General features: G+C 41.4%; 1 protein-coding gene across 1 annotated transcript in view; it reads left to right on the top strand.

The window, feature by feature from the left end:
* Window positions 1–16,267, top strand: part of myo10 (myosin X) — a 266,652-nt gene that overhangs the window by 198,728 nt on the left and 51,657 nt on the right. The window contains exons 14-19 of the mRNA XM_039003646.1: window positions 105–171; window positions 652–744; window positions 3,433–3,501; window positions 7,292–7,374; window positions 7,677–7,785; window positions 8,210–8,290. Coding sequence (XP_038859574.1) covers window positions 105–171; window positions 652–744; window positions 3,433–3,501; window positions 7,292–7,374; window positions 7,677–7,785; window positions 8,210–8,290 — 502 coding nt within the window. The remainder of the gene's footprint in view (window positions 1–104; window positions 172–651; window positions 745–3,432; window positions 3,502–7,291; window positions 7,375–7,676; window positions 7,786–8,209; window positions 8,291–16,267) is intronic.

Genomic DNA, 16,267 nt, shown 5'->3' with positions numbered 1-16,267 from the left:
GTAAAAAAATAAGAGCTTATTCATGAAGGTTATTATAAAGTGTTACCGGTTGACTTCAATTTCAATTTGATTGGCTTACCTTTTAGTTTTTCTTGCTCCATCAGGGAAGGGCTTGTATGGGAGGACATCAACTGGATGGACAACGGGGAATGTTTGGATCTGATTGAGAAGGTATGTCTTTGTCATTCCCACTTGAATGGGATTTTTCTCATGTTGACACTGCTAGAATTTACACTTGTGAAGCAGGTTTCATATTATGGTGACAAGGCGCAATGCCTGCCACAAGGTTGGGCACAGGAGCATTGTAAAATGTAAATCATTTGAAATTTGACTGTAGCAGCCTGATATACGCCACTTGTAAGCGCAATTACAACCCTTTGGAATTGTAGTCCCCTTCAATTGGGAACCAATGGATAGCTCAGTGCAATGCCATTCTTGCCGTTATAATGTGAAATCCCTTTGACCTGGCGACAAGGTTATCCAGACAAATGCTGTGTGGTCTTGATCTACCAGAAATAATAATTTATATATATAAAAATACACTTATTTCTATACATAGAAATATGTTGTAAATCCATTGATTAAAGTTGTCAGGAAAAAAGTATACTATTTCGGACTGGTTATGATAACATCTGTCTATTTTCTTCACAGAAACTGGGTCTCCTTGCACTGATGAACGAGGAGAGTCATTTTCCCAAAGCCACCGATGGCACTCTACTGGAGAAACTCCACAGCCAGCACTCGGTGAGTCAAGTCCCATTGTTATGACATCACCAGTCGATAGCTTTAGTGGGCCTGTTGAAATACTTGAGAGAGGCATTCTTATACCCACACGTCGGTCTGTCCATCCAGCCATCCTTCTATCCTCCCTTCTTTCTTTCCATCCGTAAGGTGATCACTGATCTGATCAAGTTGGATTGGTGGAAACAATCCCTGATCTATGATTACTTGAAGGAAGGGAGGAAGGATTCATCTCTAAAGTATTCAAACAGCTTTGTATATATATTGAAGACCCCCATGTCGCTTTTCCTCACTGATTTGAAAGGATTGTAGGTGAAAGCAATGTGGCAGAAGCTACTGTAACCCTAGATGGAGTTTTCCAACACTGCAAAATCATACGACATACTTTAAGAGAGGGTGGCTACTTCTTCATCTTAGTCACAACAATAGACAAACACAGTGTGCTTAAAATAATAACACACAAATTATTGTATTTTTCTTGTCAATATTGAATACATCATTTAAACATTCACAGTGTAGGTTGGGAAAAGTATGTGAACCCCTAGGCTAATGACTTCTCCAAAAGGTAATTGGAGTCAGGATTCAGTTAACCTGGAGTCCAATCAATGAGACAAGATTGGAGATGTTGGTTAGAACTGCCCTGAACTATAAAAATCACTCACAAAATTTGAGTTTGTTATTCAGAAGAAGCATTGCCTGATGTGAACCATGCCTCGACCAAAAGAGATCTCAGAAGACCTAAGATTAAGAATTGTTGACTTGCATAATGCTGGAAAGGGTTACAAAAGTATCTCTAAAAGCCTTGATGTTCATCAGTCCACAGTAAGACAAATTGTCTATAAATGGAGAAAGTTCAGCACTGTTGCTACTCTGGCCATCCTTCAAAGATGACTGCAAGAGCACAGCACAGAATGCTCAATGAGGTTATGAAGAATCCTAGAGTGTTAGCTAAAGACTTACAGAAATCTCTGGAACATGCTATCATCTCTGTTGACGAGTCTAAGATACGTAAAACACAAAACAAGAATGGTGTCCATGGGAGGACACCATGGAAGAAGCCACTGCTGTCCAAAAAAAACATTCTGCACGTCTGAACTTCGCAAAAGAGCTCCAGGATGTTCCACAGCGCTACTGGCAAAATATTCTGTGGATAGATTAAACTAAAGTTGTGTTGTTTGGAAGGAACACACAACACTATGTGTGGAGAAAAAAAGGCACAGCACACCAACATCAAAACCTCATCCCAACTGTAAAGTAGGTTGGAAGGAGCATCATGGTTTGGGGCTGCTTTGCTGCCTCAGGACCTGGACAGCTTGCTGTCATTGACGGAGAAATGAATTCCCAAGTTTATCAATACATTTTGCAGGCGAATGTATGGCTATCTGTCCGCCAATTGAAGCTCGACAGAAGTTAGGTGATGCAACAGGACAACGACCCAAAACACAGAAGTAAACCAACAACAGAATGGCTTCAACAGAAGAAGTGGCCCAGTCAGAGTCCTGACCTCAACCCGATTTAAAAAATGACCAAGAGTGGTTCACACCAGACATCCTAAGAATATTGATAAACTGAATCAGTTTTGTAAAGATGAATGGTCTAAAATTACTCCTGAACTTTGTGAAGGTCTGATCCGCAACCACAGAAAACATTTGGTTGAGTTTATTGCTGCCAAAGGATGGTCAACCAGTTATTAAATCCAAGGGTTCACATACTTTGTCCACCTTGCAATGTGAATGTTTACACAGTGTGTTCAATAAAGACATGAAAAAGTATAATTATTTGTGTGTTATTAGTTATTTGTGTGTTTGTCTATTGTTGTGACTTAGATTAAGATCAGATCAAATTGTATGACCAATTTAATCCGAAATCCAGGTAGATCCAAAGGGTTCACATACTTTTTCTTGCCACTGTACCTTGGATGGTAGCCTACAAAGCCTATTCCTGAGCTTTTCCCACGATCAATCAAACACATTTGGTGTGTCATCATAGTGGTCTCTGACTTGTGGTCAGACTCGCTCAGGTGGAACAAATTTAAACTTGCGCCTTTTTTAAATGCTGATTTGAATGTCATTGAGAACAGAGAAAAAAGTGAACGATTTTTTTTAGCAAACGTCCTTTATGAATTTAAAAGTAATCCTTGAAGTAATCATCTAGTTTTTCAAAAGTATCTGTAAACAAAATTTTTGCTTGTAACGTAACAGATTACAGTTACCGTTTTTTGTAATCCCTTACATGTAACAGATTACATGTAATCCGTTACTCCCCACCGCTGGATATAATGAATGGGTTTTATGATATTTCGAGATATCCAGAATGCTTAAAGGAGTTTGAAAGGGCACATTTTTGGCTTAACAGTTCCAGTTTCTTTATCTGAAATTGAATAATTTTGCTTATTTAGATTTAATTGATTCAACTACTTTTTCATCCCAGTTACTGTACGTAACAATAAAGCTAATGTAGTATATAGGCGTGCAGATCTCTTAGACTTTGTTCCTGAGTCTGAAATTATGATAAAGAAAAATATGTGAATTCATTCAATTCTTGTCTATTTCATTGATCCTTCTTTGTAGGAGATGTTATCCACACAATTGTCATATTCTAAATAATGTTGGCTCAGTTGCATTTTGTGGCTAGTAGCATGATGTGGTGAATAGCCGATAATGCTAACGCAAATCTTTTCTCATGTTACAGAAAAACCAATTTTATGTGAAACCACGCGTTGCTGTGCACAACTTTGGCGTGAGACACTATGCAGGCGAGGTAAGAGTTGTCCCTGTCTGTAACACTTTAGTTAAAACCGCAAGTATAATGCAATATGATGCCTGTACATTTTAAGACTTGTCAGGAGCTTATTATCATCTCATAAGGATCCTCGCTAAATACAGAGCATTTTGAGTTTAAATTCGGACACATAGAGAAACATAACATCTTATTAGTCCCAGGATAGGACATTATTTAGGCTCCTACAGGCTAATACCATGTTATATAGCATCATACCTTTAGGTTTAAAGTGTTACCATGATGACACAGGAGCACGTAAGACACAACAAGACAGCTTTTGCAAAGCAGACAGCAGCTCTGACAAGCAACACGTACTGTACTTAGACAAATGTGTGTGCTATTGAATGTTGCATTCATCTCACCACTATTTGCTGCCCTCTGGTGGTGTATTTGTATTTATTAAGGATCCCCATTAGCTGCTGACAAGGCAGCAGGTACTCTTCCTGGGGTCCAGCTAGGGTTGCACATTTTAGGGAATATTCAGAGGTGGAAATTTCCGTGGGAATTAACGGGAATATATGGGAATTAACGGGAATATATGCAAATTAATTGTAATACCATTTAAATGTAGATGTTTTTTGCAATGGATATATTTACCATATCATATGGAGACAGAAACATAAACCTTTTACCTTATCATAAGTAGACATAATTGCAATGATTAAATCCTTCCTATAGAAATTTTTAAAAACGATTTAGTTACGAATGTAACTTTAATTAAATTAGTTGACTCTTCACATGCGATGATTTCACTGAACAACAAAAGAAAGGGAATATTGAATGATCCCCAATGATCCATCGCATCTCCCAAAAACGTTTTCAACATACTTTTGTAAAATGATTGTCTAGAAACTACAGCTTTGTTTGTCTTCCTCTCAGGCTTCCATGTCTTCTCCCTGGACCTCCTCAATGTCCACCTCTTGAACATCAGACTCTGAGGCCTCCTCTTCACTGTCACTTTCCAACCTTGTCGAGGGTGGCTCGTTGTCAGGCTCAAAAAGCCTCAAATTTGCCCAGATGGCCACCAATTTTTCAACACTTGTATTGGTCAGCCTGTTGTGTGCTTTGGTGTGTGTGTTTCCAAACAAGGACCAGTTGCGCTCTGAGGCAGCTGATGTTGGTGGGATTTGGAGGATGATGGGGGCAACAGGGGAAAGAGCCTCAGATCCACAAAGTCCCTTCCACCAGGTGGCTGATGAGATATGTTGGCACGACTGCCATATTGCATCTCCATCCCAAAGCCCTTGCTTGGAAGTGTACTCTGCCAGACTGCCAAGAACCTTGCCCTCATCCAGGCCAAGGTGGCGGGACACGGTATTGATGACACCATAGGCCGTGTTGATCTCTGGACCAGACAGGATGCTCTAGCCAGCATACTTGGGATCCAACATGTAATCTGCGGCGTGTACGGGCTTCAGGCAGAAGACTTCACGCTTTTTGATTTATTTCAGAACTGCAGTTTCCTCTGCTTGAAGCAACAGTGAAGTGGGCAGGGCAGTACGGATTTCTTCTCTTACATCTGCAAGTGGAGTCTGAACATCAGACAGGATGGCATTGTCTCCCTCAATCTGTGCAATGGCTACTGCTATAGGTTTCAGGAGTTTCAGGCTGCTTACCACTCTCTCCCAAAATACATATTCCAGAAGGATCCTCTTGATGGGGCTGTCCATATCGGCAGACTGTGATATGGCCATTTCTTGGAGAGACTCTTTCCCCTCCAGAAAACTGTCAAACATGATAACAACACCACCCCAATGGGTGTTGCTGGGCAGCTTCAATGTGGTGCTCTTATTCTTCTCACTTTGCTTGGGCAGGTAGATTGCTGCTATATCTTGATGACCCTTCACATACCTAACCATTTCCTTGGTTCTCTTGTAGAGTGTATCTATTGTTTTCAGTGCCATGATGTCCTTGAGGAGCAGATGAAATGCATGAGCAGCACAGCCAATGGGTGTGATGTGAGGGTAGGACTCCTCCACCTTAGACCAAGCAGCCTTCATGTTCACAGCATTGTCTGTCACCAGTGCAAATACCTTCTGTGGTCCAAGGTCATTGATGACTGCCTTCAGCTCATCTGCAATGTAGAGACCGGTGTGTCTGTTGTCCCTTGTGTCTGTGCTCTTGTAGAATCCTGGCTGAGTGGTGGAGATGATGTAGTTAATTATTCCTTGCTCACAAACATTTGACATCCCATCAGAGATTATTGCAATACACTCTGCTTTCTCTATGATTTGCTTGACCTTGTCTGGTTGGAGGGGTGTATGCTGGGCGAAGAACATTCAGAAATCTCTTCCAATACACACTGCCTGTGAGCATCAAAGGTGAACTAGTTGCATACACAGCTCGAGCAAGACATTCATCAGCATCTCTGACTACGTTCCTCCATTCAGCCAAAACAACGTCTGATTCCAGGAGGACCATGAGCTGTTGCTATCGATAAGGTGTCTGATTCATCATTTCCACCTTGAATAGAAGTAGAGGGACTTTTGTCAGAGGTTGCTTGTTGTGAGCGCTGTGGGAACTTTATGCACTTGGCCAGATGATTCTGCATCTTTGTTGCATTCTTCACATATGATTTGGCACAATATTTGCAAATGTACACAGCTTTTCCTTCTATATTAGCTGCAGTGAAATGTCTCCACACATCAGATAGTGCATTTTACTGCCAAGATTAGATTTATTTTTTATTTTTTACCCCAAATACAATTCCATGTACAGATAAATAGTTACGCAGTTAGATTAAACAACTCCTTTGTAAGATAAATGTTTTAATATTAAACATGTATGGAAATAGGTGAATTAACACTCAGTTAGCAGGCTCAAGCAAGCTAAAACCCACATGGTAGCAAAAACTAACTAGCAGAAATTGTTAACAAGTTCGAAATGATTTAAACACACTTTGCTGAAGGCTTCCATTTACTAGTTAACAAAAAAATCATGTATGTCCTATAAAATATATTCACCCCACCCAGTATTGTAATCAAAACTTATCAGAAAGCTTGTAGTCCTTGGCTCAGACAGTGTAGTAGTGTGGGCTCAATAGCATCTCATTAGTGTGCAAGATCTTGAGATTCAGCTGTACATGTGATGGAAGAATGCACTGTGCATGCAGAGGGTTGCAATTCCATTGAATTGGGGATAGTTTAACCAACATATGCCACAATACCTAGAATTGCCTTATGTGAATCCCAGAAGAAAAGGTTCACTGTTATAAGCTAACTTTTTAGGTGAATTTAAGCAAAATTCCCCAAATTCCCGGGTTTAAACTTCCCATGGAAAGTTTCCGACCCTTTGCAACCCTAGGTCCAGCAACATTAAGTCAGTTATATACAATTTAAAATATGACATTACATATTTAATAACACTTATCACAACAAATAAGTGTGTGTAGAGTGCGTGTCTTATCATTTTCTTTGAGCAAGTAAAGGGGGCTTTTCTGTTCTTGGGTAGCGGACTGACTTTTGCTTCCCTCCACACACTTTCTTGTAGGTTTAGATTGAAGATGTGGCAATATTGTCCTCTATTATCCTCAGTAATTTTCCATCCAAGTGATCAGACCCAGGTGGCTTGTCGTTGTTGATAGTCAACAATCATTTTTTCACCTCTTCCACACTCACTTTTCGGGAAATCAAAATTGGATTGCATTTCTTTCATAATTTGGTCATTTATACTTGGATGTGTAGTGTCGGCATTTGTTGCTTGCGTGTCATGGCTAAGTTTGCTAATCTTGCCGATGAACAAAATCATTAAAGTAGTTGGTGTGCTCTAGGTGGTGTATGACGTGAGGGGCATTCTGGAGAAGAATCGAGACACTTTCAGGGATGACATCCTCAACCTGCTTAGAGAGAGCAGGTAAGCGGCAATTCTATAATGTTCAATCTCGAATTGCGCCCTATTCCCTATGCAGTGCAGATATTTTGACCATAGCCTAAAAGTAGTACTCTATATATGAAATAGGGGGCTATTTGAGATGCAACCATCTGTAAGTGAACAATTCATACATTCTGCACTACTGTTTTGAATTAATTGAATGGGGGTTTTATTTTTCATTGAGGGTCATGCAGAGCAGGGTAAAGTTGGATATTCAAACGTGCTCTTTGTAACGCTTATTCTGTGTGTGTGTGCGTGTGCGTGTGCTTGTGCTTGTGTGTCAGGTTGGACTTTGTGTACGACCTCTTTGAGCACGTCTCGAGCCGTAACAAGCAGGACACCCTCAAATGCAGCTCGAAGCACAGGAGACCCACTGTCAGTTCCCAGTTTAAGGTCAGTGACGATAATTGTCTTACATAAGATAGTGCAACTTTTATCTGCACTAACCAGTCGAGGGACTGTATACAGTACCAGTCAAAAGTTTGGACACACCTACTCATTCAAGTGTTTTTCTTTATTTTTACTATTTTCTACATTGTAGAATAATAATAAAGACATCAAAACTATGAAATAACACATATGGAATCATGTAGTAACCAAAAAATCTTTTATTTCAGCGCAATGAAAATGGGACCAACACTTTGCGTTTATATTTTTGTTCTGTACATAATGCAGTGACCATTTAATTGACCCTTGACCCTTGTTTGTATTTGCCTTTATATCATGAACATGGAAAGTGCATAATAATCAGCATCCCTAACAATACTGACGTGTAACAGTGTCAGAGTTAGCTAACAATTTATATTTTTTTACCCAGAATTCTTTGCACTCACTGATGGCCAACCTCAGTACTTCGAACCCATTTTTTGTGCGATGCATCAAGCCAAACACTCACAAGGTAAGCTCCTACATATACAAACTTTACATTATACTATTCTTTCTTGAAGACAATCTTTTTAACATAGGGCAAGGCCATCAATGAATAAAGGAAAAATCCATATATTTAGTGTGGAAATCCTATCATTGAATGCATCTAAAAAGGCAACACTCCTCTTCCCTGACCACACACACACTAACACAATATAGCATTAAATGGGAGTCCGGCCCTTTGCTGCCCTCTGACCTCTAGGGAATTTGCAAGGCTTGGTTAATGTACACACATGAAATACAGCCCAGAATGAGGAGTCAAACTGAGTCAGTGGCTCCTGTCAAAGATTAAAACATGTTCAGCATGATACGGAAGGAAAGGAGGAAAGGAAAGGAAGAGGCGGTGGAAACAAATGGTTCAGCTGGTATACATTTTCTCCCTAACCCTTTATAGATCTATAAGGTTTAAGCAATATGGAAGTCCCACCAATACACTGCAAATACTTACCCAGACATTACATATCTGCAAACATCAAAGGGTTAGGGCCAAGGACAAGGGGTACATTTGGACCGATTAGGCGTCAATTAGTCAACTGATCAATGAAGTCCTAATTGGTTCTTCCATTAGTCCTGATACATTCATTGATACATTGTGTTGCTGCGGGGAACAATTGACTGTGGCCCATTGTTTCAATGACAAGTACATTCTCTATTTGTGACTGATTGTGAATTAACCAATGAACGAACAAACAAACGATGTAGTATATTGTATCGCTATAGTATACACTATTGTTATTATACTATATACAGTACCAGTCAAAAGTTTGGATACACCTACTCATTCAAAGGTTTTTCTTAATTTGTACTGTTTTCTACATTGTAGAATGATAGTGAAGACATCATAAGTATGAAATAACACATATGCAATCATGTATTAGCCAAAAAAGTGTTAAACAAATATTTCATATTTTAGATTCTTCAAAGTAGCCACCCTTTGCCTTGATGACAGCTTTGCACACTCTTGGCATTCTCTTAACCAGCTTCATGAGAAATGCTTTTCCAATAGCCTTGAAGGAGTTCCCACATATGCTGAACACTTATTGGCTGCTTTTCCTTCACTCTGCGGTCCAACTCATCCCGGTCCAACTCATCCCAAACCATCTCAATTGTTTTGAGGTCGGGGGATTTTGGAGGCCAGGTCATCTGATGCAGCACTCTATCACTCTCCTTGGTCAAATAGCCCTTACACAGCCTGGAGGTGTGTTTTTGGTCATTGTCCTGTTGAAAAACAAATGATAGTCCCACATAGCGCAAACCAGATGGGATGGCGTATCGCTGCAGAATGCTGTGATAGCCATGCTGCTTAAGTATGCCTTGAATTCTAAATATATTACCTACAGTGTCGCCAGCAAAGCACCCCCACACACTCACACCTCCTCCTCCATACTTCGCGGTGGGAACCACACATGTGGAGATCATCCGTTCACCTACTCTGCTTCTCACAAAGACACGGCAGTTGGAACCCAATCTCAAATTTGGACTCCAACGGTCTCATGTCCATTGCTTGTGTTTCTTGGCCCAAACAAGTCAATTCTTCTTATTGGTGTCCTTTAGTAGTAGTTTCTTTGCAGCAATTCGACCATGAAGGCCTGATTCACGCAGTTTCCTCTGAATAGTTGATGTTGAGATGTGTCTGTTACTTGAACTCTGTGAAGCATTTATTTGGGCTGCAATCTGAGGTGCAGTTAACTCTAATGAACTTATCCTCTGCAGCAAAGGTAACTCTGGGTCTTCCTTTCCTGTGGCGGTCCTCATGAGAGCCAGTTTCATCATAGTGCTTGATGGTTTTTGCAACTGCACTTGAAGAAACTTTCAAAGTTCTTCAATTGTTCTGGATTCACTGACCTTCATGTCTTAAAGTAATTATGAACTGTCATTTCTCTTTGCTTATATGAGCTGTTCTTGCCATAAAATGGACTTGGTCTTTTACCAAATAGGGCTATCTTCTGTATACCACTTCTACCTTGTCACAGCACAACTGATTGGCTCAAACGCATTAAGAAGGAAAGGAATTCCACAAATGAACTTTTAACAAGGCACACCTGTTAATTGAAATGCATTCCAGGTGACTACCTCATGAAGCTGGTTGAGAGAATGCCAAGAAACCCCACACTACTGCAGAGACTTTGATATTTCTAGCCCCAATTGATATGGTGAAAACAATGTGTGGGGTGGCAGAGGAACAAAAACTCACATCAATACCTTTGTCAGATAACACTGTGAAACTAAGAATTAATTCTATATTAATTCTCCATAGGAAAACAATGTGGGGAGCTCAGCATTCCAAGAATAAAAATTATTTTGGGGCTAGCATTTGATGACAATTGAGTTAGCTGCCCAGGCTTACATAATTAGAAAGAGATTAAAATGTCGTCCGACTTGAAAAAAATCTAAATATACACATTGCGAGATATTTGGTGAAATAGACAGACATGCCTATATTTCCTCCATAGGAAACAATGGGAAGACCGTAGAGTTCCAATATTACTTTTGATGTTTACATTTTAACTATAAAACAACGTGAGCAGGTCTCATTGCCGACAATAGTGAAGCAGGCATTATGACGTTGAGCAATAACCTTGGAATAGAATGTTTGGAAGGCGAGTTTGTGCCACCGTGCTCAATAGAACTAATAGGAGCTGGCAGGGTGAAAAATGCACTAAAATAAGGCCTGTTGTTTTGCGATTACTTCAGAAAGACAGCAAGCAGCTGGGACATATCGTCATATTATGAAACTGGGCTCCACGGCAGATGCAATGAACTCGTTTTTATCAGAAAAGAACGTTGTTAAAAATTTTATGTGTCCAGGCTACGATCTACACGGATTTCACGGCACTCTCGTCTATGTGTACCAGAGCGCAGAATAATTACTTTACAAGCGTTCAACACCAGTTGAATATGGCCGGTGTCAGTAAACGTTGGGGAAAAAGCATAATTAAATTGTTTCCAGCAGCACATTTACAGTCACCAACGCTCTGGTTAACACAAAAACTTCCTTACCAGGTCTGCTAGGACGGGTAAAATGGTCAGAGTTGTCTCATTTGTGTCTGGAAGTAACTAGCCAACGTTAGCTTGGGTGCTTGACTACCGTTGTAGGCAAGAACGCTCAAATCAACCCTACTCCTCGTCCCGAACGTCCAGTGTGCGCTCCGAGAGCGAAACAGTCTGAATTTACGAACTGACAATCTTACAATGCTCTGAATTTATGAGCGTCACGTTGTACAGAGCCATATTGTCACACTCGTCGTACGAACTGGAAGCATACTCGGACCAACGTGCAGCGTGATCTGGGTTCCACATCTTTATTTATTTAAAGTAAGTGAACCACAAAACAATAAAGAATAACGAAACGTGACGACAATGGAGTGCTGACATACAACTACACATAAACAATATCCCACAAACACAGGAGGGAAAACAGCTACTTAAATATGATCCCCAATTAGACACAACGATTACCAGCTGCCTCTAATTGGGAATCAAAACTAGAACCCCACATAGAAAATATAAACTTGACTAACCCCCCAGTCACGCCCTGACCTATTCTACCTAAGAAAATAAGGGCTCTCTATGGTCAGGACGTGACAGTACCCCCCCCCCCCCCCCCCCACCACCACCAAAGGTGCGGACTCCGGCCGCAAAACCTGAAACCAAAAGGGAGGGTTAGGGGTGGTGTCTAGTGTCGGTGGTGGCTCTGGTGCGGGGCGAAGAACCCGCTCATCCCGCGGATCCAGCCATGGACCCAGGCTGAACACTGTGCCTGGACTGGACCTCGGTGCAGAGGAGCTCTGGACTGTGAACCATCACCGGAAGCTCTGGACTGTGGACCGTCGCCGGAAGCTCTGGACTGTGGAACTGTCGCCGGAAGCTCTGGACTGGGAACTGTCGCAGGAAGCTCTGGACTGGGGATCGTCGCAGGAAGCCTGTTATAGTTAATGTGGGGTTGAAAGACATTAAGTTGGCTAGATCAGAGCAGCTTAAAAAAATATTTTATAGACCTTGTTAACAAGCTGAAAGACTTAAAGAAGTGTCCGTTCATCTCTGCTTGGTCTGCTTGATCTCTCTTCCTCTGCTTGGTCATAGAAGTCATAGAAACACTCCATGACTGGCTGAAAGTCTACTGTCTATACGCAGGCATTACTTTTATTGACAATTTTGATACCTTTTGGAAACAGAAGATACATTTCAGGGATGATGGAATTCACCCAATTCACCTTGGCGCGTGAACACTATCTAATCAGTACAAGGCAGCTCTAAGAAATTGATTCTTATGGTCTTTTACTAGTCCTGCTATGGCTAGAAAGGAGGGTACTGCCATTAGCACTTTTACTAATTTGCATCGTAAAATGAAGCCGCTGCTGTCTCAGGTAATCCCTACTATAATTACGTCTCAATGCCCCCAGCAAACAGCGATAGATAAGCAACATGTAGGGCGGATTGAGGTCAATTTCAACAATTACATTTTCATTGCTATGCAGCCTTTTGTTATGAATAATAGGTTGGCAGGTAATGATCTGGCTTTTATTGACACTGCAGGTGATTTCAAAGCCAAAAATGGTTTGAAATTCATACACCTAAAGGTGGTGGTGTTGCTATCTATACAAAAAGTTACCTTTCTGTGTCTCTTAAAGGCTACTTCTAGTCCTAAACTATTTTAATTTCTAGTTTAAACTAGGTTCTACTCTTCAACTAGGTTCTAATTCTAAAGTAACTCATCTGGGAGTCTACCGCCCTCCCTCCACTAAGAAATGGTTGTTAACTAGTCTCACTGACTTAATAGCTTATTTTCTACTTCTAAAATGTTTGTCAAAGGTGACTTTAACCTGTCCTGGAGAAACCAAGACTCCAAGAGGATTTTTCTAATAACCTAAATCTCACTCAGTTGATTACCAAGCCCACACGTCCACATCTGAGGGATCCTACTAAATAAACATGAATTGACCTTATGTTTACAACACTCCTGAGAAATGTGTGGCTAATGGTGTTTTCTCCTAGGAAATTAGTGGTCACTGTCCTATTGTTCGTATTATAGATGTTAGGACTGATAAGGCAATAAAACTACTGACCACAACTACTGACCACAACCTCACAACTTCTCACCACAACCCCACAATTGCTGACCACATCTAGTGACCACAACCACACAACTACTGACCATAACAACAAAACTACTGGCCTACAACTTTTGACAACATAACTACTGACCACAACCACACAACTTTAGACCACAATCACACAACTGCTGACCACAACTACTGACCACAATCACACAACTTCTAACAACAACCACACAACTTCATAACACACAACTACTGACCCCAACTACTGACCACAACCACACAACTTCGTAACACACAACTACAGACCATAAACACTGACCACACCGACTGACTCGACTACTGAACAACTCCTGACCACAGCCACACAACTACTGACTACAACTACTGACCACAACCACACAACCACACAACTACTGGCTACAACTACTGACCACAACTACTACACCACAACTACTGACCACAATTACTGTCCACAATCATATATCTACTGACCACAACCACACAATCACTGACCACAGCTACTTTCTACAACCACAAAACTTATGACCACAACTGCTGACCATAACCACCCAATGGCTGACCACAATTAATGATGACAACCACTAAACTACTGACCACAACCACATGACTACTGACCACAACAACATAACTTTGTAACACACAACTACTGACCACAACTACTGACCACAGCCATACAACTTCTCACCACAACCACACAACTACTGACCACAATAACACCACCAAACACCAGGAAGCAACCTGGTGATATCCTGAACTTTTGCCCCAGGAAAACACAGTCCTTGCCCCAGGTACAGAATAATGTGCACCATCGAACTATCACAATCGCCGAAATGTTCCGGCCTCTGCCATGTCTCGTAGCAGATTGAGAGGCCAGAGCCACATAACTTACCCGAGAGGAGGGCCGCTGAACCGCCCGCTGTGTCCCGGGCTCAACAGCCAGGGGAGGGGCACAGGGGTCCAAGCAGTTGATTCACTAGGACAGTAGCTTTCACAGCCATGGAGGGAACATCTACGTCCCCGGTAGAAGACAGACGGGACAGGGGCTCAAAGCGATTTGAGTCTTAAATCCGTACGCAGGGTAACAAGGCAGGCGCGCCGAGAACGATTCTTCTCCTTCTTTCTGGTTCCGAAAACACATCAATTCACACTCACCTGGAGTTGAACAATGAACAGACATTATCTGGTTCAAGCTAGTAGAGGGGTACAATGGCGGAAACGGATCATATCCCAGGAAGGTCCCATTATAATCCTCTTGGATGTTTTGATAGGAAGCATTTAAAGATGCCGATAGTCTCATAGAATCCTTATACAGTTCAAGCCTTATTCAGTTCAATAATCCTTTCTTTAGCTGCATCGAGTTCAATACATTTTTCACACATGAAGGTATCCATCTGACCTTTCCCCTTGATATCTGCAAACATGTCGCAGATCGTACACTTAATAGCGTGTGAGTCCCCAGCAGATTCAAAAGAGTTTTCACTGCATAACACCTACAGTCCAAGGGAACAAACATTGCCCGCCTCCGCCATAATATCCATGTAGATCTTAGTGAATTGACTGTTTCTCCATGTAACCCACATACAAATTAGCATAGTTAGGAGCCATGGGGGATTCCATAGCAGTACCCTTCATCTGGATAAAGAAATCGTTTTGAAACATGAAATAGTTATGTGTGAGTACTATTTCAGACAATGTTACAATGCATGCACTGGAGGGTAACTCGTTTGGGTCGCGTTGCAAAATAAAGTGTTCCATGGCTTCAATGCCTGCCCAATACATTGATTCATTCTACGTGGGTATGCTAGTGTGGATATTGGAACATAGCCCTACTTGAGTCAACCATGTTTGAAAATAAACAGCTTTTGTTCCCGGATGCCCGCTCCTCTTGTTTCCAGAGTGCACTGCTTTTGTCCAGTATTCCCTTTCCCCCCCTGTGCGCACACACAAACACACAGGCAAAGACATGCACACACACATATGTACTTATATAGAACACACACACACAGGCACAAAAATGTTCACTCACACATACACACACACTTTCCCCCACCCTCCCCAATAGTCCCTACAAGTGGCTGCCCATACAAATTAGCCTCAGCATGGGATGCATCTCCATGGTAACCGCCCCCACACATAAAGAGGAGCAGAGCTGGCAAAATGCTTTGTTCATTCTCTGCTTGTGTTTAATCTTGTGTGTGTGTTGGAGAGAGAGACCCAGCTTTTAGGAACTTCTGTCATCTTTCTCTCTACCTTGATACGGAACTCTTGGCTTATTGTTAGAGATGGAATGAGAGACTACGCTGCATTGCATGGTAAGAGGCAATGTCGTTTAAATGGAAAGTGTTATCGCTCGGCTAGTGTGCATTAGGCTTTGTTTGTGGTACTGGAGTATGTTTTACCTGAAAGATTGGCTTTCGTGGTGGATTGGAAATGGAAGACTGAAAAGGCGCACGGTACAGTGTTGGCATGGCAAAGGGGTTTCTTGTTGCATTTGCTAGCTATAGTTATTGATTGTTGAGCCATCACATTCATTATCTAGGGCTAGCATTTTTTGGCGAGGACACAGCATTTGATTGGCTGGCGAAAGGGACAACTCTTCTGATATTGCCAATTATATGTCATTATTAGATGTGTATTGGTTGTGTGCTGTTGCAGTTCATTGATTTTGCTCACGGCATGACCAAAATGAATTGATAAGGAGATTGATAAAAATGTGACATTTCGGTTAAAAACAAACAGAGGTGTCACCACAGCTCACTCTATTATTCATCTCTGAACCTTTGAAATGCACTGCTCTTTGGGACACTGTTAGTTTGAACAATGCACAATTTATATGTGTGATGCTTTTTGCAAACCTAGTTTTTACC

This window comes from Salvelinus namaycush, chromosome 11 (assembly GCF_016432855.1).
Source record: "Salvelinus namaycush isolate Seneca chromosome 11, SaNama_1.0, whole genome shotgun sequence".
NCBI classification, from domain to species: Eukaryota; Metazoa; Chordata; class Actinopteri; order Salmoniformes; family Salmonidae; genus Salvelinus; species Salvelinus namaycush.
The sequence above is the reverse complement of the archived record's forward strand: the minus strand, read 5'-3'. Positions and strand labels throughout refer to the sequence as shown.